Genomic DNA, 27,202 nt, shown 5'->3' with positions numbered 1-27,202 from the left:
TGCTTCAGACGTGCAATGTAACGAACTTGTAATTTAGAAGGGGATTCTAGTGATGCAAGGGACAACGAATCATTCGATCTACAGGGAATCTAGCCTTATGCAAGTTCAGATCAATGAAATACCTAGGCCTACTTCATAATTTTCATTGCAGATATATTTTATAGCAGTTTAGGTTCAGCTATACCAATAAATTTGCCTGTTTAATCTGCATTAAGGCCACGTGGACCTCTCACAGTGATAAATGTTTATGCCTATGTTACTCTTTCAATGGAAGGAATTTTAAGTTCATTTAGTTTTTTTTCAAAACGAGCCGTCTTAAAGTTAGGGTGCAGGGATTATTCATGTAAATACGGTATTTCAGGTTATCAAACATGTAGTATAGATGGCATAAGTAGGCCAAAGTTGGTTTTATATTTCCTCATCAGCTGATCAACGTAAACTAGTCGTTGCCATAACCAAAGCGAGAGGATGATGGGAATAAAAGCGGCCACAGACACGCTGGCCAGGTCGTATTATACCAAGATGCTTGTGTAATATCAACTTAACTGGGATGGTTTTCTATTCTCAGCTACTGCCCGCAGGGACTAGCCCCTCCCTTTGCCGTTTCACAGCTCGAGTGACACCGGAAGTAGTTGCCCAATACGAAGACTGACATCCACAACTACACGTTCAGCACTTATTAGAAACTTATCTTGGATGAGGATATACTCTGCACGGAACAAACTTGCAATTGAGAGTCCATGATATACAAAATTTTGCTATAATTTAATAAAATGCTTTGGTTATATTTTACACAATTAGGATATATCAAGATTATAAAATAAAGAGGATATTCAAGCACAAAGAGCAGTAGGTAAGTACAAAGGAAACAAATTTTAAATACATGATTTATTCTTCTCCAGCAGACAGATAAGTGCAACAGAGAAGAGCTGTAGTAGTGCATTCATTCTGTTGCGTCACTTCACTTTAGTATAAACGTACAGTCTAAATTGTTCATAAAACATCTTGCAGCACACACGCACACGAAATAGTGAACACTATTTTCTTGGTAGCTGCACAGTGGAATGATACTGGAAGGCTGGCAGCCATGGACACTGACACGACCACATGGTGCCTGTAACAGAGTAGTCATCATAAAACAGGCTGAAGTACTTATTTTACACAATAAATAGGACCGGGACTGAATCCAACCACTTGACGATACGGTTCATTCAACTGAACTATTTCCTCAACCATTCAATTCCCAGTTTAGAATAAAATGAGACATTTATAAATACTGCAACCAAATATTGTCTACATCTACATTTATATCGTAACTAAATTTCCTGCCCCTCTTACTGCTGGCCAAGTTTAGGCAGTATTCCAAAGGAGTTATTTGAAGTGCAATTATTTCTTTAGATATCCGGTAGATTTCACAATTACCCCAAGTAAATGACTGATATTAACCACCTGAAAGTCAACTTCATGAAAAAGAGTAATTTTCTCAAATGTTAACCTGCACCTTGAATTAACACTCATTTTTACAAAATGCCTATAACAGTCAACTAGAACTTGTGACAATGTTAACCCAGATAACCCTGATATCCTTCCAGAAGGATGAATGGGTAGTATGATTTCAACACCATCTAGCAGTGAAAATAATAAGTTTGTGGCGGGAATTACTTCGTTTACAGGACAATCGGTATCCTTTCATCAGTTAACAATCAGCTTCATTACAATGCAGCGTGTTTCTGAAGTGTATTAATGTTCAAAGTGAAGCAGTGTGTATCAGATCATTCAAAACAGTTTGATACTATAATAGATATGTCTTTTTAAGTACAAGATGAGCTTTCAGTGGGCTTCACCAGTGCTCGCCTACATAATGACCTAAAGTTCCGCATCCTTTCTGATGGACGCAGGGAAATAGTTACTTTTGTTTCAGGAAAGCCCATACTCTGAACGAACCATTAGGGATTCTCTAAGAGAATGAAGTTCCTGACAATGAAACACTTAACATAATAATTTTCCCTCCTGTTGGAGATGTCACAGATGAAAACCCAGGAGCAGAATATTTCCCTACAACTGACCACCTTCCACGTTCACAGTTGCGATCAGAGTTACAGCAGCAACTAACTATGACACAGTGAACCCTCTGAATAAGGTTCTCCACTTTTCACATGTGCAAAGACGAACTATCTGAGTGACAACCACATTTGTTTTCACTTTACAACAAAGAAATGGGTGGGATCGATTGGGCTGATGAGAATATTGCACTCTACAGGGTGTCAGAGGAAAGAAATGGTATTTCCCCTGATAGCACGCATGACAGATTTAGGAGAACAAAATGCCTGGAAACAATCTGAAAGACTGTGGAAAACTAGATCATTTGAATTTTAGAAAAAGTGTGGCCACATCTATCTTGAAATCCAGTAAGAGTGACTTCTGGTAAAGGTAGAGAGAGGCCACCTAAGAAACGTAAAGTGGATGTATGTATTGACGGAGTGGAGCATTACGTGGCAGATCTTTGACACGCACACTAAGAGAAAAAGCAGCTTCATTGCAAACATTGCTCAAAGAAATGCATTACAGTGTGTATCAAATGCAACTATTCCTTGCACATTTCACGCTTTGTACCATTCCACAAAAAGGTGTAATGCTTAGAATATGATATGTGATGAGAAATGAAAGTTCTGGAATTGGTTAAAATTTATTTGAACATGAACAGTAGTGGATGATCTAGTAAATAGTGTATTTCCCTGATGTCACTCTGGAAGGATGCATTTCCGGTGTATTACGCAAAAAATTTCGGCAAACCTTTTTCTAATAAATTATTATATTTATAATATGAGATTTATAACTTGTAAAACCTTTTTCTTTCGCTTCATTCACAACCACGATAGACTTTCAAGGAAATGTACCTCATTAAAAAAAAAATCATTCAGGGTTATCCCGGGGTCCAGATTAATTAATGAAATATTTCATATAACTAGGCACCATACAATTATTCTTAGGATAGCAACACAAAACTTTCTATTTTAAAATAACAAGTTTCATACCAAACTGGATCAACTAAAAATTACACTAAACAAGGCTTAAGAGAAGTGACCTGGCAAGCACTACAAAACATGCACACCACACAGGATTATTAGTATGAATAACTTCTCAAACTCTGTTTTTTGTTTTACAAGTTGCTTTACGTTGCACCGATACAGATAGGTCTTATGGAGACGATGGGACAGGAAGGGGCTAGGAAGGAAGCGGCCATGGCCTTAAGTTACAGCCCCAGCATTTGCCTGGTGTGAAAATGGGAAACCACAAAAACTATCTTTAGGGCTGCCGACAGTGGGGTTCGAACCCCCTATCTCCCGAATGCTGGATACACTTAAGCGACTGCGGCTATCGGCTCTGTATTCTTGAATGTTAAGAGGGACTCGAAAAACACCGCTCTGATTTACTATTATTAGTAACAAAAGATGGCAACCACCAGTATTTCATTTTTAATGGGACAATAATCATTTCTGCCCCTAGAAGAAAAGTCTAACCTGTTATAACTTCAGGCACATATTTCATACAACAGCAATAATTCAATTCTAGAATGTTCAGGCCAAGAGCGGACACAGGTCTTGCCTTATCAGACCATTCGCTGGCTCGCGGTCATGCTGACAAAGTGCTTTCTCAATCACAGCCACAAATGTACGTAGAAGGTCTCATACACGCATCCGAGTCTCCCCTTAAATCTAAAAAGGTTTGCATGACCCGTGAAGTAAAGACTATAACGAGAAGTTAATACTTTTAAGAAAATCAGAACTAGGGTCTTGCAAACAAACTGAATTTAATATTTGTCTGAACTGGGGAAGGATGAAAGAACAGAGGAAAATTTAATCAAATCTGTCATGCTGATTATCAAGAATATGCGGAAGAGTTCTACTATGTAGTGGACTTGGGTATTGAAAACCTAGACATTTTCATCTATTCGCAGGTTACATTGAACAATGAAGACAACTCCCGACGACTTCGAATCCAGCAGCAACACAACATGTGCCACTCAATAAGATTTAGAGCTGCCAGTAAATTAGGAATATTTTAATGTCTTAACCCCTTGAACATTTCATTTGTATCCATTTTTGTAAGTGATTCCACATACAGTCGACTAACAACTTCTGTTTATTGTTCCCGTTTCTAGTACACTTTGATCGTCACCAATGAAGTCCAACTTAAAACTTATCATTTGCCTTTCTTAAACAACCTGTTTGGTGCTACTTACATTAGTAATAATAGCTGAAAATAAACATATCTTCAACGGATTAGAAGTTATTTCATAGTAAGACGATACATAAACAACCGTGTGTCTATATAAAACAACTGTTTAGTTTCTCTCCTACAGTGTCTACACATATTCCTGTGGGCCTCTCAATGAAGCCAGCAGTATCTAAGTGTGACTATGCTAAAAATAGGAGTAAGGAGATGGGGATAGGTTAAGAATTCTAACTACAGAAAAACTACACTAAATGAAGTGCTAATGTGCTGCGGCTTACCCTGACAGCAGGAACTGAGGTTTCAGTATGGCTGCTGTCTTGGAGCCTGGCGTCCTCGCCCCATCTGCTTACCACCACTGTATCCACCACCTGCAACATCACAACCCAACATGTGTCTTCAACCACCACCAAGAAACACCATTCCAAGTTATGAAGTAGGATACATTTAAAGACAATCCTAAACGTTTAAAAACACAAAGTGCAGCACAGACTCCTTTATGGTACCCATAACAAAGAAGGTACCCTATTTATTAGTGAAGTGCACCCTAATTTGGAAGACAAAATTTTTTAAGTCACGTACAGGCCAGCTGTAACACTTGCAATTTTTGAAATAAAAATTCTCTTAAAGCCTCCCACAACAACCAGTTAACATCATTAAACAAGCTCATCCATTCACGATCAATGATGCATTCCATCGATTGCCCGATCCTCGGAAGTCAACTGTGTTTTAGTTTGATGTCATGTTGGCTGCTTGCACAGCTTGTAATTCGGCTATCTATGGCAGTCCCACGCTGACCTCGTTCAACCTCAACTATCGAATGCACTTCCCAGCCAAGAAAAACATTTCCCAGGTTTGAACTTGCACTAGACTGATACTAATACTCTCCACCAGAGTGAATTTGCAATATATACAAAGATGTAACCCATCCAATTATTTATCAAGATCTTTGAAACCATGGATAAGAGCACTCTTCCACCCCACTGAGGGACTAAAGGAGCAAAATTAATGAGGCGTTTAAGAAACTGAACTGAAAAGGGAGACATTAAAAAGGGTGCAGTTGTGAATTTTGTAGACCTGCAATTTGAAGGCTGTTCCAAAACCATTCTTGAGCAGAATTACACAAACATGGTAATTAAAAACTGGGTGCTTCCCAACACTGCATTAGCAAAGTCAACATAGATTGATATGAATGGATATAGTACCCCTTCATGAGAATATCCTGTACAGTGTCTGTACAGCAGTTTCTTGTAACTTGGAACAGTTTAAAATATGTTCATGCAAATTCCATGCACAACTCTCATACTGAGCTAAGAGCAGTAAATTATCCAATTAAACTAAAAAAATGTTTAACTTTTGCAGAATGCTTAAATGCCTCCAACAAATACCAAATCACTAAACATACAAACCCTATGAAAAAAAAAGTCTAAGACATCGAACATTTCAGAAGTTGGATAGCATAACAGGTAGAAACTAGGTGTTATTCCCAAAGGGAACCTGCAATATTTGTACCAAATGAGTAAATGTCGATTCCCATAGGGAACCTGAAATACAGTAGAACCTCTATTATACGTTCCCAGAAACAACGGTTTCCCGTATTATTCATTCAAATTACGCGGTCCCTCGAGCATCGTAACACATTGTAAAAATCCTGCGTTATCCGTTCCTCTAAGAAAAGTTTTCTCGGACCAACTGTCCAGAAATCCTTGATCACGCGTTTTTCTAACTGTATTTCACGAAAGGACAGCTACGGCAAACTTACAGATCTTAGTGTAAATGCCTGTCATTGCAATAATTAGAGGAAGTACTGTACAGGAAAAGCGATCGGCAATGAACTTGCATAAGGGACCTTCTTAACATTGCATTCGGGTGGTATTGTTTAGAGAATCCTCGGAAATGAAAGCAGAGAGTGGCCACAACAATTGGAAGGAGACAGCACATTTCAACAGCTCCACTTGAAGATGAGTTTTGTCAAATGTTCGTACTTGCAAAACATACAATTGAAAAAAGTAAAAAGTAACTTTATAGGGGACAATTCTGATCAACCTGCACAGCAACAGTTATCTACTCCACACACCCCATTCTAAAAAATGTTTGACAATTTGAATCTTCCCTGTTCTGGTAACATTTAAGTGGTTACCAGAATGTGACACTGGAGAAGAAATTTACTAAATATGACAAATAGTTCCAATAAGCTTCAAGGAAGCAACTAAAACCATGTTGAGTTAGTGCAAAAGACAATGAAATTCAATTCTGTTCCCAGGGCACAGCTCATTACGAAGTGCAACAGGCCAACAAATACCCAGAAGTAATTTGTGAATTTCAACTCCTTATCCTAAGTACAGAGTCAGATCCCTAAATAATTTTCCAAGGGAAGAAGTATACATTTTAACTGGACAAAATTTGATCTGTACAGCACGCAACACTTGAAAATTGTAGTTAGGAGCTTAAGAATCTTGTCCGAGATAAAACTACAAAGTAAAATTACCAGCATGGATGGAATATCTTTAATTTACTGTACGCTTGAAGAGAAGCAGCACAGATTACTGGTCCTTTCAGGCTATCCAGAGGAAGGATTTTAAACCAGATTGCTCATATCTTCCATATGCGTGCTAAGGTGAACAAAATAGGTTAAAACACACAGAACAGTATGTGGCAAAATTATATAAATAACAGGTGTGCAGGGACAAATAGATATTAAAATTAAAAATAAAACCCCACTGGAAAAACTAACACAGTCAATGCTTCAAAATATTCTGACAAGAAACAGCAAAGTGAAAGTACAATGACCTGTAAAAGAACCTATCAAATTAAGAAATACTTTACAAGCAAAACATGCACAGGTTCACTCGTCGATGTATTGAAACGAGGCATTCAGTAACCAAAGGCATGATGTGCCTTGGTTAGGAGTAAACAAAAAGAACATGAACATGTTGAATAACATCTGAGAAATCAAATTGCAAGATAAATTGCTATGCTGTACTTTGAAAGGACACACATTTTATGAAGGTTTTATACTGAAGCAGATAACACTCAAATTAATGCAGATAGGTTTGTGAACATATTAGTCCACTGCTCTATAAAGCGCACTCTTTGTGCTAGTAACCATGGAGGCTCTGGACAATGATTTTACTTATATATGGGGGTTTGAAGATCTGCATCTTTTTGTAATATGATTCTCCTACTGCAAAATGGGTCAAGCGAAGTAATTCAGAAAGAGGAAGATAACAGGAAAAATCATTATTTAATTGAAGATTTAAGTGAAAAAAGAAAAATACTTTGTGCGGCAGAGGTTAATGATGCCAATGTGCTCACCTTGTCGTACGGCTGGAGCTGCAATTGGTACCGCAGCTGCATGAGGTTCATCTGAAAAAAGCAGAGTTAATGGTGGAAGAGATGAGTAAATGGGCTAGGAGAATGAAGAACCCAAAAAGGACCAAGGGAGACAAATGTTCGAAATAAAGGGGCAGGAATTTTTTTATAATTGCCAGTAACTTTGGGTTCCTTACTCTTAGTTACACATTCTCTTGTACTTGTATACCACTTTTAAGAAACCCTGCATACACTATGAACTTGGTGGAAAAAAAAAAGCATTAAATGGCCAAGAAACACTAAAATATGTATTTTACAATTTTTGGGAAAGGAAGTGACACCTTTGAGAAAAATTTCCACTGGAAGAAGTAAATTGTTTCTGAAAATAATCTTCGTTATAGACTTAAGGACAGGCAGATGTTAGCACAGGATAGGGTGGCATGGAAAGCTGCACCAAATTAGTCTATACAATGTGTAAATAATAACCCCTCAAGAGAACCCAAAATAGATTTTCGGTGAGACGTTTCTGAAAATTTATAATTTAACAGCACACTGTTGTAACCTTAATATAACATGCCGGATGGGTCAGGAACAAGGTTAACTCTGATATGAAAATTAAAAATTCGGTAGAGAAACTATCCAAGGCAACGCTGTACTTTGAACAGAGTGGTAGGCACAAGGATTCATATCAGCCAAAACAAACCCAATGAAATACTTGCAGCATGCACAACATATTCTACAGCCAAAAATCCACACTACAGCACCATTACGCTTTTTCTTCAAATCTTAGCATGCTCAAAGTAATTCCAGGTAGTCATCAATGTTACAGGTTTTGAATCAATGTATAGTACAGCTTCAAATCTTAAGCCCCAACAGTTGCAAAAAAGTTTCCATTATTACAATGTTTAAATGGAGTACAAAATAGGTACCTACTTTAAAGCAACTATAAACTTTATAAAGGACGTCAAATTATTAGGCAAAAGGAACTGTGCTCCCATGACATACATTTGAAAGCTTGTGTTTGTAACTTTTGCTACTAGATTACATGTTTTTTTCACATGCGAGCATACACACAAATTTCCCAAAAAATCACAACAGCCCGATCCATACAGGAATGTCTGAATAGGGTCACAGTTTAAGATTATTCTCCTGTAGTGTACAGGCATTTCTTTGGGCTTCATTTGGTGGTCTCCCAGAACAGGAAATGACAAGAAAGGGGCAGGGAATCTTAATACAGTGGTCATGGTATTAATATAAGCTTTTCTTGTTCCATTTTATCACTTGAGAGATCACAAAATAATTCATTAAACATAACGTAACCAAAGAAGACATCTAAAACGCTTTGAATATAAAGCAAACTTTATTTGCAAGTTGTGCATAGGTAACTATGTAGGCAATTTGTCTAAAAAAATTATTTTGTACAGAAAAGCAAGATGAATTTCCAATGTCCTCAAACAGAATTAGTGTAGCTCCAACTTCCCTGGTGAAGTAAGTTTCTAATTAGGGTTGTTTTTACCATGCAGTTCAGGCACACCCTGATAATCCTATGAAAGTTACAAGCCAAAACTGGATATTTCTCAAACCTCTGAGATATATTTGATATTTATCTACCCAGAAGAAATGGACAAGGACTGATGAGAGCCTAGCTAAATAACTACGTATGAACATGTGGAGATTGTCTTCACCCAATTGTTTAATTTTTGACCGTGTCTGATCTATTGCTCCTCATTCTGAAGGTGGCCGGTCAGTTCCCTATCTTTCTTCTAAGTAAGATATTTGTTACTTAAAGCGTATTCTGTGTTCCTAGCCTTATCACCTGTATCCATTTTAATCTTCATATCTTTTCCAAAATTTCAAATTTTCTTTGCACACCACACTCCCCACAAGATCTGAAAAGATGGTCTCTTATGATGGAGTGATGGAGACAAAAAATGGGAATGTGCCAATGAAGCATACGTATGGACAACTGAACCTAAAAGAGTAATTGAAGGTTTCCACACTTGTCCAACAATTAAACCTGTACACAAGCCTGTATAGTTTATATTCCAATTTCAAACGCACGGCATTAATATACGCTCCTTCGGGTAAATTCAAAGCGCGCACTTCACAGACTGTACTTTGAATCTCCTTTATTCAAGGAGAGGACTTATAGTTACGCATAAAACATAACATTCAATTAATATTTCTAGAAATGAGTACTTCAATGGATCTAAAATTGAACAAATAAGTAATCCCATAACAAGATTGAGGATATTTAAAATAATACAATAGCCACTATTATTGTTCTCAATGAATAGACAAAATCAATATATATGCTGCACTTAAAGATACTTCACAAAATCTATATGATTTTTCACGAGAGTTTAATCCTGATGTAAACAAATAGGCGGAGCACCTTGGCTATGCACGTGGACACGACGTAGTTGATTGGAGAAGCAACCGTCGCACTCACTGGACTGTATGCGAGCTCGAAGAAAATTAGTACATCGCATTAATTTAACTTTATCTTAGTTTATTATATTTAGATAGTCTGAAAGAGTACATAATGAAATTAAAATATGGTTGTCATATATACCGGTGTGCATCTATATTTTTTTTAAATAGAACAGTGATTAAATAACGAGATATGAAGGCAGAAGGCGTGGTGTAATGCAGGAAGTCTTCTCATAGTGAGGGAAAGTCCCAAGCTGTACAGCGTGGAGATAAGGTGTTTCATCCTGCTGCAGCTGTCAGTGTCAGTATTCACAGTGAGAGGATTGGGGCAAGAGGTAGGACCATCGCGTGTAGTGAAGCACAAGAGGAAAACCACTCAGAAGTGACCATAGGCAGTGCGTTGTGAATGTTTTTAATAAAATAAGTTACCAGAATCCAGGTTTAGTCGTAAAAGAGGTAGAGAAACTAAGTGCAGAGTTGTGCGGTGTGTCTGCTAGTTCGGTTCATAACATGCGGATAGTTTAGAAAGACAGGGAAATTAACAACGCCGGGAAAGGAATGTAAACGACCTCAAAGAGTCTAGAAGTACGACGATATCGTCAAAAGTGGTATCAGAAGGAAAATTCATGAATTCTTTTTTTTGGAATGAACCACCTACTTTATGCAAAGTATTAGACAGTGTGAATAAAGATAAAACTTTACCCACCTTCAGTTTAACTACACTGTACACACTTTTAAATGACATAGGGTTCAAGTTTGTTAAAAGAGAACGTAAACCTGTGTTAATGGATAGGGAGGATATTGTATTGTGGAGACGGAAGTATTTGCGTGAAATTAGGAGATATCGTGCAGAAGGTCGCAAAATTGATTACTTGGATGAAACGTGGCTTAACGAAGGACACGTAACTTCGAAAGTATGGGTTGATTCCACTGTTAAATCCAAGAAACAGGCTTTTGTTTCTGGACTTTCAACTGGCCTGAAGCAGCCGACTGGGAAAGGCAAAAGGCTTATCATTGCTCATGTAGGTAGTGACTCTGGTTTTGTGGAAGGTGGAGCTCTTGTGTTTGAATCTAAAACGACACAAGAGTATCATGAAGAAATGACAGATGACGTTTTTTTATCGTGGTTTTCGTCTATCCTACTGAAACTCGAACCCCGCAGTGTGATTGTAATGGACAGCGCATCTTACCATTCTGTTAAAGTGGAACGAATCCCTACAATGGCAATGCGGAAAGACCAGATCATTGCTTGGCTCGACAGTCACCAAGTAGAATACAAGGCTGATATGGTGAAAGCAGAACTCAACGGGTGACGTCAGTGCGAGACCAGTATGACAAATATATTTGCGACGCAAGAGCACAGAAAGCGGGCCAATGCGTGCTACGACTTCCACACTACCATTGCACTCTCAATCACATTGAACAGATATGGAGTCAAGTGAAGGGTTACGTTGAGAGAAACACCACCACCTTCAAGCTACAAGACGTACGAGCTCTACTTTGCACAGCCCTTGAAAATGTGATAGCAGATAACTGGAAGGACTGCATTAGAAATGCAAAGAAAGACGACCAGATGTGGGAGCTAGATGGCCTAACAGATGAAATTGCCGAGAGATTTATCATCACTTATAGCGGCCATAGTAGTAGCGACTCATCAGACAGTGACAGTAATGAGAATGGAGGAGATACATTGTGTGATATGGAAGGAATTGAGCCCCCTGCAGGACTAAGCAAGGTAAGCATATACAGTATGCATGGACTTCTTACTTTAAGACTGCAACTGCCTGTGAATCTTGCCTTTTTGAGTTGTTTCTTTTCATTAGTTGTTGTTGCAGAATTAGCAACAGTTCCGTCTGACATGTCCAATCATGCTATATGCTCTATCAGGATAGGAACTCTACAACATAAGAAATATATATTTCAACTCTAAAGTTGGTATTCTATTAGGTTACGGTCTACCGGGCGGACATTTCAAATAGCTGTCCTAAGATAAATCCTCATACATGTGTATTTTGTGCTCTAGCCTACGATAGCTTTCTTTAATATTCAGAAATGAATAAATAAATAAATAACATAGGTCCTAATCTACAGCAAAAGATCTCCCTTCAGACCCCTCTGTTTAGTTTCACACAGCTCAGAAACTATTCCTCGTCTATTTTAGGTAATATGCGCAGCACTGTAAGTCCGAACAAGACGTTCACGGGGCGGAGGTCGATACTACACGCTCAGCGAATCACAACTCGCTCTTTGGCTGAGGCGTGGACATGCCTTGTTTACATCAGGATTAAACTATCGTGAAAAATCATATAACTGCTAACAGTAATGTCAGTAAAACGTGGGGCATCAAGCTTTCCTGTTCTGAGAGTTGTTGCTGAACTCCATGGTAATTTATTTACTATACAAAGCTGAAGTGAAGTTGATATTACTAAGCAATGAGACCAAGCTGAACTGTACTTACCATATGGAGTGTAATTAGGAGTACTGTAGTCATATGCAGTGTAATCTGAGGCGTACCCACTATTATGGTAGTCGTACCGTCCATAAGCTGGAACGAATGAATGTTCATGAATCAAGACAGTCACAAAAATCCGAAGCATTAAAATGTTTTACTTGAAGAAATGAACAACATCCAACAATACTCAATGGGAGAAAAGTGGCAGAATAATTTTTGTAGAGCTTTAATGAGGTTAATCTACAGAGTAGTTTAGTGTCAGTAACGATTACCGTTCTATACATCCCTACTGGCAAGTCTCAAAAACAGTACTTGGTTCATTTTAATAATTTTCACTTTCAAGCTCGTGTCATTTGAGTCTAATTATTAAGGTCACTTTAGAGGGGAAGTTCATTTGGTGATAAATATTTGTTTGCCAACCCAAGGACATATGCTAGTTTTTGCAGGAGCTTTTGGCAGAGGTAAATACTTGCTAAATTCCAGCCCATTTTGATGCAAAAAGCAGGCAGCCCCAAAAATTGATTATATTTAAACAGATAAAGTTACGATTATGATGAATTAGTAGGGACCTGAAAAATAATCTTTCTTTCAAAATTAGCATGTATTTTTTTTTCCAAAATTAGGTACCAACTGATGAGCCCAACCTCGCACACGAGGGCGAACCCCTGGCAACCAGGAATGAGTTAGCTGGAAAATTAATAATGTCCAATAACTGACCATTTATATTCATCCTTCAATTTTGCGCATGGTTTCGATGTTGTAATACCAAACCGCACCCGATCAATGAAATCTAAACTTACCCAGTAAATATAATTCGCGTGGAGTTCTAACACAGGGTAGCTCTTCATTTGACAACTCAGTAATCCAGGCCCTTAGCTTTCGAGAGTATATTTGCTTTGGCAAATACTTCAACTGTGCGATTCGAGAAGTTATCTCTGGAAATTTTCCGTCGTTTACAACTATTTCACAGTGTAAACACAGAAGACGTACTAGCAGCAGGGGTTGAACTTTCGTTATCGCGTCGCTTACGTGTTTTTCAGATTCAACATGTTTCACAATGCAATCTTGCCAATTACAATACTTGCTAAGCACTGTCGCTGAATCTGTGGCATATAAACCATCCTTTGCATTTTGTTGTGCGCCCCATAACCTAAACGATCGCTCGAATATCTACTCTTCACTAGTTACAATTTTGAACAACAGGAAAACACGCTGCGTCTATCTCGTGATCTCCACGACACTATTTACATTTCAATAATCGATGTAGATTTTATTCCCCTTCCTATTGCCCATTGTAAATATCGATTAAAGTCAGCAAGCAGCAATAGATCGGCTACTTTTCTTCATCGATCAGAACAATGTAATTTCCGACGATTTTGCTGAAATAGGTTTTTGCCAGTAAATAGCACATTTTCGCAGAATTAGCACCAAAATCGCATATTCATACTAATGTCACATTTTGTCGCACTTCTATTACTGTGTAAAAATTATTTTATTCCACATTAAAATTACCGTAGGCTTGAATTCAGTACAAGATACAAAAATATGCATTTAACACAAATGTGTTTTTTTAGGTCCCTATGAATTAGTATTATGCTGCAGAGAAAAAACTTTTCTTGCTCAACATCTCTATAAAACTGGAGCCAACCTGTTTTACCACTGGATTCCTCACTATAATCAAAATTGCTCCCCTAGAAACCGAACACATTCAGCTACATCCTACTGTACAGGAGCACAAGTAAATCAGTCACGTTAACGTCAAGCAACATGAGGAAAATTATTTACCTTTGTATGTGTTCATGTCATACCCTGCATAGGCACCATATGAGCCCACTGCACCTAGAACAAATAGTCTGAAATCAACCCAAAAACGAAAGAAAAATAACATTTGCACATATTTGCACAGGTGGCACATTTATTTGTAAAATAAAAATAAAGCCAGCAATCAAACGTGTGAAACTATGTACGAAGTGGATTTCTGAGCCAGGCAATCAACTGTATGTCCTGGAGCCTATTCCACAAAAGTATGGTCTTGTACTAGTTATTAGCTTGGGTCCTTGTAATTTATGGAATTTTACATTTCTCTTCCACAAAAGATTGAAAGTCTCTTTTATATTAAGAGTGAATTGTCAATTTTTACGAGTGACGACATATCAAACATACGTCATAGCATGAATCAGCTGTTTATCTTTGTATTCATTCGTTCAATTAGGTCATGCATGCCTCATTTATTGTAATTTTAAGCTAAGTTATGCACCAGATTCAAAGAACTTAGTATTTCTGTGAATTTCTTCATACTACAATGTTATTGTTCAATTTATTTCTTTGGTGATAGGAAATTACTGTTATTACCACCCATTCCGTTCTTCCGCGATCCTCGCATATGTTCCACGATAGTTGACATATCTTGGTGTCTCATTAGGAATCTGTTCGGCCGCCAAAATTGTTACTGAACTGCAAACTCTGCATGAAATGTTAAAATGGTGTTAAGAGAAATGAAATAGAAAAAAGGAAAGATGTTCTTTTCAGTGCATTCAGCGAGTCTAAGAAAACAAGGCAAAACAAAAGAGCTTTTAGGATAAAAGTTGGACGTATGCAAGATATTCTGCTCATTAACGAGTCCAGAAATGTCCCCCGTGGAACATGTTCAGTATTTTCAGGCCAATGAACAATTTGAGGAAATTTTACATCATTTATAGCAGCCAGCACAGAATGTACTGACCTACAGACTGAAGGTTTTGCCATCCCATGTATACCTGCAATACGTAAGTACCAACATTATTTCGTAGTCAATGTAGTGTTAGTAACTGTTTAGCAGAGAGATTTATTTCTGTTCGTAGGATGTTTTAACCTATACCTAATATCTATCAAACATTCTCCCACTTGTATTGTGCTTAACCTAAGACGCTCACTGTATTCAAATGCAGTGTTAAACTGGAAGTTTAACCTTTCCTTATGGACTAGTTTTTATTTTCATAATCATCATCATCATCATCACTATTGCTGGACCATATATTTATCAAAATGTATCTCAAATAAATATATTTAAACAGCACTACTACATTTATATATAACTGTCTTTTCACTGGTAGAGAATACTTCCCAATTCACTAGTAAGTTACAATTACTGGAACATTCATGGAACTCACCCATAAAAACTCACTAGTAATTTTAAGTATGGAATAGTAAAGTACAACTGTAGAAAATCCTTCTGTGGAACAGAAACTCTGGTATTTGAACTACCGTATTTCACGGCATAATCGTCGCATCCTTTATTTTCAATACAAAAATCTGACTTTAAACCTTTAATTACATAATCGTCACACGTCCAAATTTTGTTCACTAATCTGGTTAAAAGACAATGGAACTGCAACGTAAGTTGCACATGAATGCGCAATTTAAATACGTGTATGGTTTATGGGCAATTTGGCAACACAGTCACGTTTGCGACATGTTGCACAACGTATAAATAAATAATATCGGTATATGTACGACGCATGGCTTACCGGTAGACTATCGGCAGTTTGACAACGTGGTCGCGAGACAGTGTACTATTTATTCACCACCTACATATTATGAGTTCCCATTTGAAATACGTAAGGCTGTAAGTTATCGCTTATCGGCAACGTCGCCAGGAAATACCAGCTAGGTAGGTTGAATGGACCTCGAACCAGCCCTCAGATACAGGTAAAATTCCCTGACCCGGCCGTGAATTGAACCCGAGGCCGTCGTGTAAGAGGCAAGCACGCTACCCCTACACCATGGGGCCGGCTCCTGTGTTATTGCGCACGAAGTGAAATCCAAGACGATAACGCAGATTTCCACGGAATTATTCAGCCGAATTATTTACGATGTCTCAGTTGTCATCGCTAGACTCTTATCTTACTACTACGTCATAAGTGTCCGGGCATGGGATGAAAACTTTTATCCAAGCAGTCAATGCTATTAAAGTTTTATTTCATAAACTCGTCAGTAATGTAATGTAAAATCATCAATAACTGGGAAGAAATATTAACCTAATTACCGTATGTTTAAAATAAATTGAAAAAAATGAATGTTTTTTACCGACGTCTCGGAATACAGTCTACTATACAGCAGATCTACACCGCGCTAGCTAGAGCTCCGGTTTGCGAGCTTTGCGCAAGCGCAGTAGTGTGTCGCAACCAACGAGCTAAACTGATAAATAGTTGCATGCTTCCTTGCTGCCTAACAGTATTGGCTGCTCTGGAATGGACAGATCACAGATGCATTTATTTGTTTCAGATTTACGTGATTACTGTAGACATGTGTGCGTGAGAACTTAAGTTTTTAATTTGTGTTTTGGGTGTTTGCAGAAATAATTTGTTTTAATAGTGAACAATTACGGAAAGTCATTTATATCGCAAAACATTAACGTGTGAAGCATTTATAAGCGATTATGGGTAAATATAGAAACTATTCTGTGGGCTTCAAGCTAAGCGTAATTGCCTTCGCTGAACAGCACGGGAACAGAGCTGCAGAAAGAAAATTTTCTGTGAGTGAAAAGTTGGTGCGTGACTGGCGGAAAGTAAAAAACAAGCTAAAAAGCACAAACCCTTCTAGACGCGCGTTTAGAGGTCTTAAAACAGGGAAGTTTCCTATAATTGACGAAGTGTTTAGGTACGTCAGTGAAATACGTAACAATGGCTGCAGTGTATCATATGAAATGTTACAAATTACGGGACAGGAGGTACCGTACCGCGCAAACACAACATACCGGTAACTCAGTTTAAGGCGACTCGCGAGTGGATTAAGGGGTTCATGCGACGACACAATCTGTCAGTGCGAAGGAGAACAACACTAAGCCAAAAGTTGCCTGCTGATTACACGGACAAGATTGTAAATGTTCACCGATTTGTCATACGTTTGCGCAAGGAAACTTCGTACTTGCTTTCTCAAATCGGTAATGCCGATCAGACTCCAATCTTTTTTGATATGCCTCGCAACAGCACTATTGCGCTACACGGCAATGCTAGCCATTACAGCTGACGGGAGAAAGTTGCCGCCTTACATCATTTTCAAGAGGAAAACGATGCCTAAGAATATACAGTTTCCCCGTGGAATTCATGTACGAGTGCAACCAGAGGGTTGGATGGACGTAGAACTCCTGCTGGACTGGGTTAAAACTGTGGAATAGAAGACCTGGTGCACTACTAAAACAACCAGCTCTGCTTGTTTTAGATAATTTCCGACGTCACCTTGTGAACGAAGTGAAGCAAATTCTCACTACAAATAAGACACGACAGATAGTCATTCCTGGTGGCCTAACATCTGCTTTGCAGCCACTAGACGTATGTGTTAACAAACCCTTTAAAGACCACTTACGTCGATTTTACGAGTGGATGATGAGCGGCGATCAGCAATTGACGCCCGCCGGAAATATCAGGCGTCCACCCTTGGACTTGTTATGCTCGTGGGTGAAGAAGAGTTGGGATCTTATACCACCTGAACTAGTCTCCAAGAGCTTCAAAAGGACTGGGATTTCGAATGCACTAGACGGTTCCGAAGATGACGCAGTGTGGCAGGGAGACGAAGAATCTGATACTGGTATTAACAGAGGCGAGGACGGCGCATCAGATAGCGAAACCTGCGATAGCGACACCGAAGATTTGGAATAAATTGCGTACCGGTAAGTATGCATTTCACAACAAAGCGATAATTTTTTGCAAGTGTAATATTTTAACTTTAATACTCAAATTAATGACAAATTAACTTAATAAGTTCATTTTTATTTTCAGGTTGGAAAAACGTTCGCCGAATTGTTGCGAAAATTATGAATTTTGTTTTACACTATTTTAATTATTTTGATATATAAACGCGAGTATTACGTGCATCTTAAATTTGTATCAAATTTAATTTAGTTATAAATACATTTGAGTAATACAAATACTGGTATTAAATATTCATCGTATAATGGTCGCACCCTACAATTTTTTTTTGAAAATTTTGGTATAAAAAGTGCGACGATTATGCCGTGAAATACGGTAGTTACTTGTAATGTACAAGATCATTCATTTGTGGAATAGGCCCCTGAAGTGAACTTTTTCTCCACGCAAATACCATATTTTCTTGCATAGTTAATGCTCTTTCTTGACGAGAAAAAAAAAAAAAAGGCAAAAAATATGGGTGACAAATTATCCACTGAATTCAGATACACACAAAATTGGTTCAAACCAGTTGTAGTTGTCAATTGGCATTAATTTTACATATGAACAGTCAAATAACATAGCCTTTTAACCACTCAAGTTGAACTTCAAACACTGGAAAATCTTTTTCCTGTTACAAGCTGATACACAATCTGAAGCGAAATATGAATTAGGTAACCAAAATACCAAAAGTAACAATGACAAACCAGCAAAAATGAAATAATAAAGGCTCATCCATTGTCAGACCCATTTAATGTACAGTATTTGAGATTCCAGTTTTCCTTAAAACTACCTTTGAAGAAATAATGTCAAGGACCAATTTCCATTCACCAACGATTTCCGCTGGTGGTATCCAAATTTTGATCGCTGGAGTACGTTCATGAACACTTTCCGCCACCCAGCACCGATAGTTTTCGCACAGTGCTGTTGAAACATTTATTGAAACATCCAAGGACTGAAGCACCAATGTTCCACCAAGAACCACTGCCGTATCTGTTTTCAAGTTTCAAATAATTTCTTAAGTCTTCCATCAAATGACCACAAAAACTAACACCAGGAGGCCTGGGCATTAAGGAGAGATCCGATTTGATTTCCCCAATCCATTTGTATCCAATCTTGTATGGTTCACCTGTCCATCCCCTTTTTTCTTGCACATGAATGTAGATCCATTGCGGAAATTTTTAAGTTCGGAGTTGTTTTTCGCTTCACAACATAAGGTACAAGCTTGCTGCCATCGTCTGTTACAACAAGAATTTCTCGCTCCCAGTAGTGCATAACACCATAACACGATAACACCATGGGCTAGAGTGCAGAAACTGTATTTAGACTATGTTTAAGGTTGCATTGCAAATACTTGATCACAAACAAACATTTCTCTCCCCCGCCCCATACTTTGAAAAAAAATCTGTGATATGCAAACTATTACACAGGGGGTGTTAAATATGCAACAAAATACAGTGATATAAACTACACCTATGACCACCCCAAACCAGGAAATATATTGTGCGCGTGAAGTAGGGAGACTAACACGTGGCAGGCAAGAAGAGTGATTTACAGTTTGTGAAAATGAGGACACGTCATAAAGAGACTTCTTCCTCCTGTCCGCAATGCATTGGTAATTCACAAATTTTGATAATTAATGGCAACTACAAAGAATGACAAACTTCATGGAAGATAAACCAACTCATGGATTTTGATTGAAGAACAAAGATAAGTGCAACAAAGTTTATTTCAAGCATCGAAACCCTGCCTTATCGGTAAACTGTGACAGACTACTTTAAACTGGGTGTATCTATCATAAAAACCTATAACATACACAGCCTAAGAGAAATGCTAAAAATATGCGGAGTACTATTTTCTTGAAATTTTCAGGAAAACCCCCAATCTTTGACATCAAGCAGACCCTGAGAACAACCGAGTGCTGGCATTAAATTTATGTTGTTTACAAGAGTAAAAACTTTAGAGCAGGGGGACTTCCTGTAAATTCTGAAGAAATGTGCAACTCTCCCAATGTCACATCCCCAATTTTTAGGCAGCATGTTTTATGGGTTTTATAAATGCCAGACAGTACGAGTCTCCATGCCAAGTTTTCTCAGGCTCAAAATAGTTGATAATTTTGCAAATTCTTTAAACCAAGCATACAGTCACTTTCAAACTTTGTAACCAGAACATTTATTTTATGAAAAATCTGCTCATTCTCTGTAGATCCCACTAATAATTCAAAACCATTGCACTACCAATACATTATGGACAGGTGGAAGAAGTCTCCCGAGGTGTGTGATCAACATTGTGTGTACGGTAGGTCTACAGGCTTATGCCTGTTGCTCACGGTAAAATTTTCTGTCAAATTTATTGTACAATAATTTCATTTTATAAAATTTCTGTTGCTCACGGTCAAATTCAAGTTTTATAAAACCTTTGATACAACTCTTCATAAAATAGGACATATTCTATCCTGTAAAACTAGTTTTACGAAACGAACCAATCAGCAAAGCTGACATCACGGTGATGCTGACGGTAAGTCGTGAGAAGATTGCGAAGCTCGATTGTAAACAAACACTTCTTTCTAAAATGGCAGGATCCGGGTGGACTAAGGAAGCTGTTAGTGTTTTACTGACAAATACCAGAAATATCCTAGTTTGTATGAAGTTAAAACACCACTTTACCACAGCAGAAATGCAAGACGAGAGGCAAAAAACACAATCGGCGAATTCCTATATTAATACTGGTCTTCTAACCTCAACTAATTTTCGACCAAGGACCTTCTCTTCTTTTGATCCAATCCCGGGTCCAGCATTTCCTGGTATTTTTTTCTTCCTTTTTACCACTGTACAACATATAACTGCAGCTAAAGCAGCAAGTTTTGCTTTGTTTGTTGGAGCCATACTCTCAAAAACATTGTAAGGTGAACAGCTGATTCTTGGTTTAAAAGTTTATCGATAGATGGCAGCACATACATATCTTAGTTCAGAAGTTCATAGATGGCCATCCTGATGTTTCCACGGATTTTATAAAATAATTTTACCATGAGCAACACAACTTGTTTTTACCAAATTTTTATAAAATTAATTGTACAACAAATTTTACGAAACATTTTACCGTGAGCAATAGGTATTAGTAGCGTCGAGCATCAAAATGAGTAAAGTGATATCTCCACGTTTGATAAGAATAAATCGCGACGAAAAGTGGGTCACAGTTTCTTGCATACGGATCGGCAAAAACTACAGCACATGGGCAGGCTGAGTCTACAGCTCAGTGGTACTACAATGTTGACAGAACTCCTCACCAAAGCAGTGCATGATGCCACAAAAGCTCGCCTGTTCGAATTATTCCTGATATATCACATCTATGGCAAAACATGCACACAGCAATTTCCATTGGAGTCTACGGCTTAAATTTTTAATGGGCTATATGAACCCCATTAAACATATTAGGTCCAGCTTGGAAAAGCAGGTCTGTACTACACTGCAGAACTCGTTGCGCTTGAGGTACCAGATACACCGCGATACCTGCCGCCACTTCAAAGTAATGCTTTGCAGAGTTGTGGGCAAAAGGTATTCCTATATCCTATGAAGTAGGGGGTCTTAACATAACGGCTGATCAATGTCCACATTAATACATATTACAGTTATTTTCCAGTAATAGACTTGTCCCACCTGCACTTGTTGCCATTCTATCATATGCAACACTGTAGAGAAGAAACATTGTGATTGATAATGCATAAAATTTCTTAAATACAAAGTCCACAAAGCAATGATCTAGAAAAAGAACTAATATGCAAAATGGGATCATTCTAGACCAGTGGTTCCCAAACTGACATGTGCATGATTCACAAGGTGACTACTAGGGGAAGAAAAATTCTCATAACAGACAGTAATACAGGGCATTCAAGAGTGAGTTTCGTCGTGTCAATTCTTCCGGTTTAGTCTTAGTATGTACCAAAATTGTCAAAGCAAAATTTTTTCCACTCAAAGTAATGAATGCAAGTGGAAATAATTCAACCTAACTTCTCTTGAGGCAGCCAATTTGATTTCAAGGCTGCAGCTTGATGCACGCAACGTATGATCAACATTTCTGTTTACCGTACTAATATAACATCTGAAACCCTTCACTCACCTGTTCTACATTATTCCTAAATATGAGTGGTTCTGAGAAATAGTTATATATTTTTTCGAAGTATTAGGGGGAGAGTCATAGGATTTTTAGAGCATACAGGGGTGGTGCATCAGCCAAGTGAGCCTGGAGAACCATTATTCTAGACTAACAAATATTAATATGATCAAGACAAGTGTGGCAACAGCAAACAGTTTTTAATAAGCTTATTTTACAAACTGATGACTGAAGACAGGCGAGATCAAAGCAAATCTATATGGAAATTACACAAGGATAATATATTTGTAACAGATCTGACGAAGAGTCTACAAGCAAAATATCGTCGTAGCACCTCGAAATACAGTTATGTGACATCACTTAGAAATAAAATTCCTTCATCTAGCTCACGTAATACAGAACCTTAGATGAGTTCTAAGCTGAAATAACTGTCTTTCGAGGAGCAACGATGAAGCACCTGTATACCCCCAACGATCTGGTCTCAATTTACCTTCCTGCACCTCCCTGAACTGCCAAGAAGCAATGTTCAGGGAATTTAAGAAGGATCCAGAAAGCAGAATCACCTACATTATGATTAAACAGTCCTTAGGAAAGCAATTCAAGGAATTAACAGCTCGAAAGTTGAAACTTCTGAACTCATTACTATACACAAACGAAAATTACATTTTATTTTAAGGATTGAAATGATACATAAAACCAAATTTACTTATCTATCCAAAAGCTTAATAATTATACAGTAAAACCTCGTTAAGAAGTTTTGGCAGCGGACAAGGAAAGAATGTGTGAAGCAAGAAAACTACTATTTATTAAATGAATAGACTATTCAACATGGATATGGAAGCACGCAAGCATTTTACACAAATATGTACAGGTACAGTGAAGTATATAAGCTATCTACCATTTAAGATGAGAAAATATTAAAAAGACCACAAATACAAAAAATATTTTCAAGTGGAGTTCATTAACTCACTCAACGCCAAACCTGTATACAGTGTGTCCCACTCAACTCTGCGACCCAAAATATCTCCGAAATTAAACAAAATATGAAAATTCCAACTGGCCAGGAACATACTCATGTCAGGGGCTCACACAATGAGGTGTGCACAATCAATAAAGGTGAACATGTCGCACTTCCAACGCCAAGCTGCGTTTTTATTAAAATGGGACATGTATGCTTGTTCTAGCAAAATGAAAACTAGAGCTGCAATTGGTGACAACACACTTAGTTTCACATTTCTAAATCTCTCACATTCTGAAATAGGTGGCTGCTAAGAGGATGGCAATGGCGCCACCGTTTCCGACTTAATGCAACGAATGTACTTCTGTGCTCAGTCCAGGGGTTGCTTGCACTGGCCTGTAGCCTGCTGTAAACAAACCGATATCAGCTCTGAATGTTCTAGCTTCAGTGTAGTAGTGTCTCCTGATCTGGTCTGCTGTCGTACTATACCGTAATTCATGTACGTTTCGAATGTTGCTTTCCTTAATGACACATCAAACCGTGTTTTGTAACAATTGCCGTCATCTAAACAACGACAGCGACTGGCAATGGAATCTAAATTGCTGTTCGGGCTGCTACAGCGCACAATCCTCACGCGAAGTGTGTGACAGATTGCACGAGGTTCTGGAATAAGCCGCAGAATTTTGCAAAGGCATCCGTTTCACCCGTTCCATATCTCCCTGCACCAGGGACTGAAATTACTAGCGCCCAGTGGCTTGGTACCAAAATTCCTCGAGTTATCTCTCTATTCTATTCTCTTTGCACTGCACCAAAACGTGTATACAGGGTACCCCAAACAACTCAGATAAATTCTTCTTTGCCCAAACGTTAACGATTCTGATAATATAAAATTGTTGATCCAAGAACTGATGTTATGTTTCAGTAATAATATCAATGAGCAGAGTTGCTACGTACGGCTATGGAGCCAAGCTCCGCATTCGGCAGGCGAGAGGGTTCGAACTGCACCGTCACCTGCCCTGAGAATTTCTTGTTTCCCTTTCGTGCCCTTCCAAGCAAATGCCGGGACAGTTCCTACTCAGCCGATTTCTTCCTCTTCTTTAACCAGTTTCACATTCATCATTCATTTCGTATTCATTATCTTAACCGAGGTTGGCGCCAGGAAGGGCATCCGGCTGTAAAAACCTGCTGTAAAGTATCTCACACCATCCCCGCCCCGTATTGGGCTGCGGGGCTAAGGGGAAGATATCCATTCCATTAATAGTATCTGTAAAAGTGCGTCCTTAAAAAAAAAAGGCCCAGAGGGTACGCATGGACATCAAAACTCAGCAGTGAAAAGGTTAAATAACTGTGCAAAACACCAGGTAACAAAACTGAAAACATTTGGACTGCTACTCAAAATTATCCATCTAATATCAGAAATCGAAGTTTTTTTGCAGGCAACCCGACTGCAACACAGCTATTCAGAAATGTCTCTGAAAACCGGCAGGGAAAACTGACCTTTCCTCGAGGCCTACGGCTTAACCTACCCTCTAAGGTTCACGAATTCTAGACATCCTCCAGTTTTCATGCAACTTTGCCAACCTGCCTCTAGTAGAGAAAGCTCTTATCTGTGCCGAAAATAAAGTTTATTTTTGCAACAGGACATTTTCAGGGCAACGAAAAATGAGACCTTCAGCGTTTAACCCGATGAGTGCTACGCCCGCCTATAGAAGGGCTGACGCGGCCAGTCCACCACTGCTACGCCTGTCTATAGACTGCGCGAGAATTTGAATTTTTCCGAGTTTCCCGGTTCACTTTCGAGTTCAACAACAATAAAGAACCTATTCAATACTTTTTTCACTTATAGTGGTTACACAAATAGACTCACAGTTAAATGGGATATGTTTCGCCCTCAATTAAGGGCATCTTCAGCCTAAAAGCAATCAAGAGTACAACTAATATTAAAAGTGGAAGGTAATTGTTTAGCCAGTTATTAAAATTCGGGACAAAAATGTGAAAAACGATACAATATATGAAGATGCTAATGGAAACACTGTCAACGATTAAACTATAATCTTATCGGAGACAAACTTCTTCCATTGAAATTCTAATTAAAACTTTCGAGTACGAATTTGATCTCTGACATGTTCTGCCATCTGCTGGGCATGATGTAGGACTAACTGATCACAGATTATAGCTTCAGGAAGTAACTTATAGAGCTCTTTGTAGACGTCTGTGGAGTTCATCTGTGATGTAAACAAACATGGTGGAACAACAATTTACTTGCTCTTGCAGCAATGTCATTTCGGATCACAGAATCTTTCAGTTATTAACCACAGCGGAAAGTGATCGAGATAATCATTTTAAGGAATTGTTAAGAGATTTTGAATGCGAGTGATAGAGTGCCAAAAACATTATGTGAGAGAAAAAGAGCCGCCTCCTAAACTAAAGAAAAACACGGTGAATACAAAAGCTATATCATCGCTAATTTCGTGGCGGATGGATTACTTTTCTTCACCAGTTTCATGTAACTGTGACAGGCTCTGAGGGCCAAGTAGTGTTTGATAACAACCCAAAAATAATTGATTCTTTTAGAAACTTGTGCCAGTGGAGTTGGTGCAGAAAGTTGAACAAATCAGCATCACAAACAACCAGCAGAAAACATTTAACTATCAGCACATTCCAGGTTTGGAAAGTATTTTAAAATATCAACTTATATACTTCTAAGAAGTTACATGTATTAGTTTCCTACAGATTTTAGGAAATATTATTTTGGACTGTTTACTTCGTATAAAGATAATGCACGCATGGCCACATAAGTGTAATTATATTTTTACTCTCAAAATAATATTGAACATAAGTAGGATTTTCCATTTGCATTTAGATTTATAAACAACCAACATTTATAAACATTTTAAGCTCATCACCCCACTGGTAAGTTAAAAATTGAGACTTCTACAAATTTTTTTACATACAAATGAAAAAACTCAGCACTGAGGTACCAAACAGTTAACTGGTAACTCAGCACTTAAAAGGTTAAGCGAAAGTTTGCAACTCTGCAAGAAGCACAGTACCCCATTTTAAGGACAACTATTTTATGTCCCTTCAAAATTCCTATATTAAACTGTGTATTATCCTTCGGTTACAGCAAGAGCCCTATCATTGGCGCATCCGTTATTATGTGCGATTAAGCGTGCAAGATTTGATATCGATATTTATGCCCCCCGCGATTCTGTTACATGCAATCGATTATCTTCGGTATCGTTTTCTCGCTATGTCTACTAGCAAGTTCTTTCGTCGACATTCGAAGGCGATGTCAGAGTCCATTATTAATACCTGTCGACTGCTGTTCTGTAAAGAAAATTCGAACTGAAAGAGAACATATTTTCGTAATACGTGCGTAAATAACGTGTCCGATAACAGTTCTAATCTCGTTAAAAATAAAGGCTGACTGAACGATCGCTTCATTTTAATGATAAATACTGCAATCAAGTAAAAATGGGATACACGTTGAGATATGGCAGAGTGCGTAATTGATTTCAGAGGTTAGTTTATATTTTCTCGCGTCTGGTTAAATTAAGGAAAGGTTATTGTTATGTAAATTTATAGCGAAAAGGTTATCATTTCTCTACTGGCGCATAAGTATGGTTTCATCATATGTATAAGGCGATTAAGTTAGGATAGGCGACTGTTTGAATAAGGAAACTGAAACGTTTTCCACAAAATGCAATCGATCCTCTTCGGTACGGTGGGCTATAGTTGCCTCATTTCTGCATTTGCGAGCTCTCTCGTCGACATTTGGGGGCGATGTAGAGTCGAAAATTCGAAATGAAAGAGGATAAGTTTTCATAAATGCGTAAATGTGGCCGACCGCAGTTGTCAACTCATTAAAAATAACGACTGAAGTAAACGATCTCTTAATTTTAATGTTATATACTGAAATTAATTTAAAATGTGATACACCTCCAGGTATGGCAGAGTAGGTCTACATCGCTGATTTCAGAGGATAGTTCATATTTTCTCGCATCTAGCTTAAATTTTGGAAAGACTATTCACATGCAA

The 27,202-nt window shown here is 38.1% G+C and overlaps 1 protein-coding gene across 1 annotated transcript in view; it reads right to left on the bottom strand.

Annotated features, from left to right (window-relative positions):
* Positions 1 to 746: 746 nt before the first annotated feature.
* The window catches only part of LOC136882169 (RNA-binding protein squid), a 57,498-nt gene continuing 31,042 nt past the window's right edge, over positions 747 to 27,202 (bottom strand). Inside the window, exons 7-11 of the mRNA XM_067154716.2 lie at positions 14,216 to 14,269; positions 12,437 to 12,523; positions 7,549 to 7,599; positions 4,515 to 4,604; positions 747 to 1,114 (exon numbers count right to left, since the gene is read on the bottom strand). Coding sequence (XP_067010817.2) covers positions 4,537 to 4,604; positions 7,549 to 7,599; positions 12,437 to 12,523; positions 14,216 to 14,269 — 260 coding nt within the window. The 3' untranslated portion in view covers positions 747 to 1,114; positions 4,515 to 4,536. The remainder of the gene's footprint in view (positions 1,115 to 4,514; positions 4,605 to 7,548; positions 7,600 to 12,436; positions 12,524 to 14,215; positions 14,270 to 27,202) is intronic.

This window comes from Anabrus simplex, chromosome 10, assembly GCF_040414725.1.
Source record: "Anabrus simplex isolate iqAnaSimp1 chromosome 10, ASM4041472v1, whole genome shotgun sequence".
NCBI lineage: Eukaryota > Metazoa > Arthropoda > Insecta > Orthoptera > Tettigoniidae > Anabrus > Anabrus simplex.
Note: the sequence above shows the minus strand (reverse complement) of the source record. Positions and strands in the feature narration are given on the sequence as shown.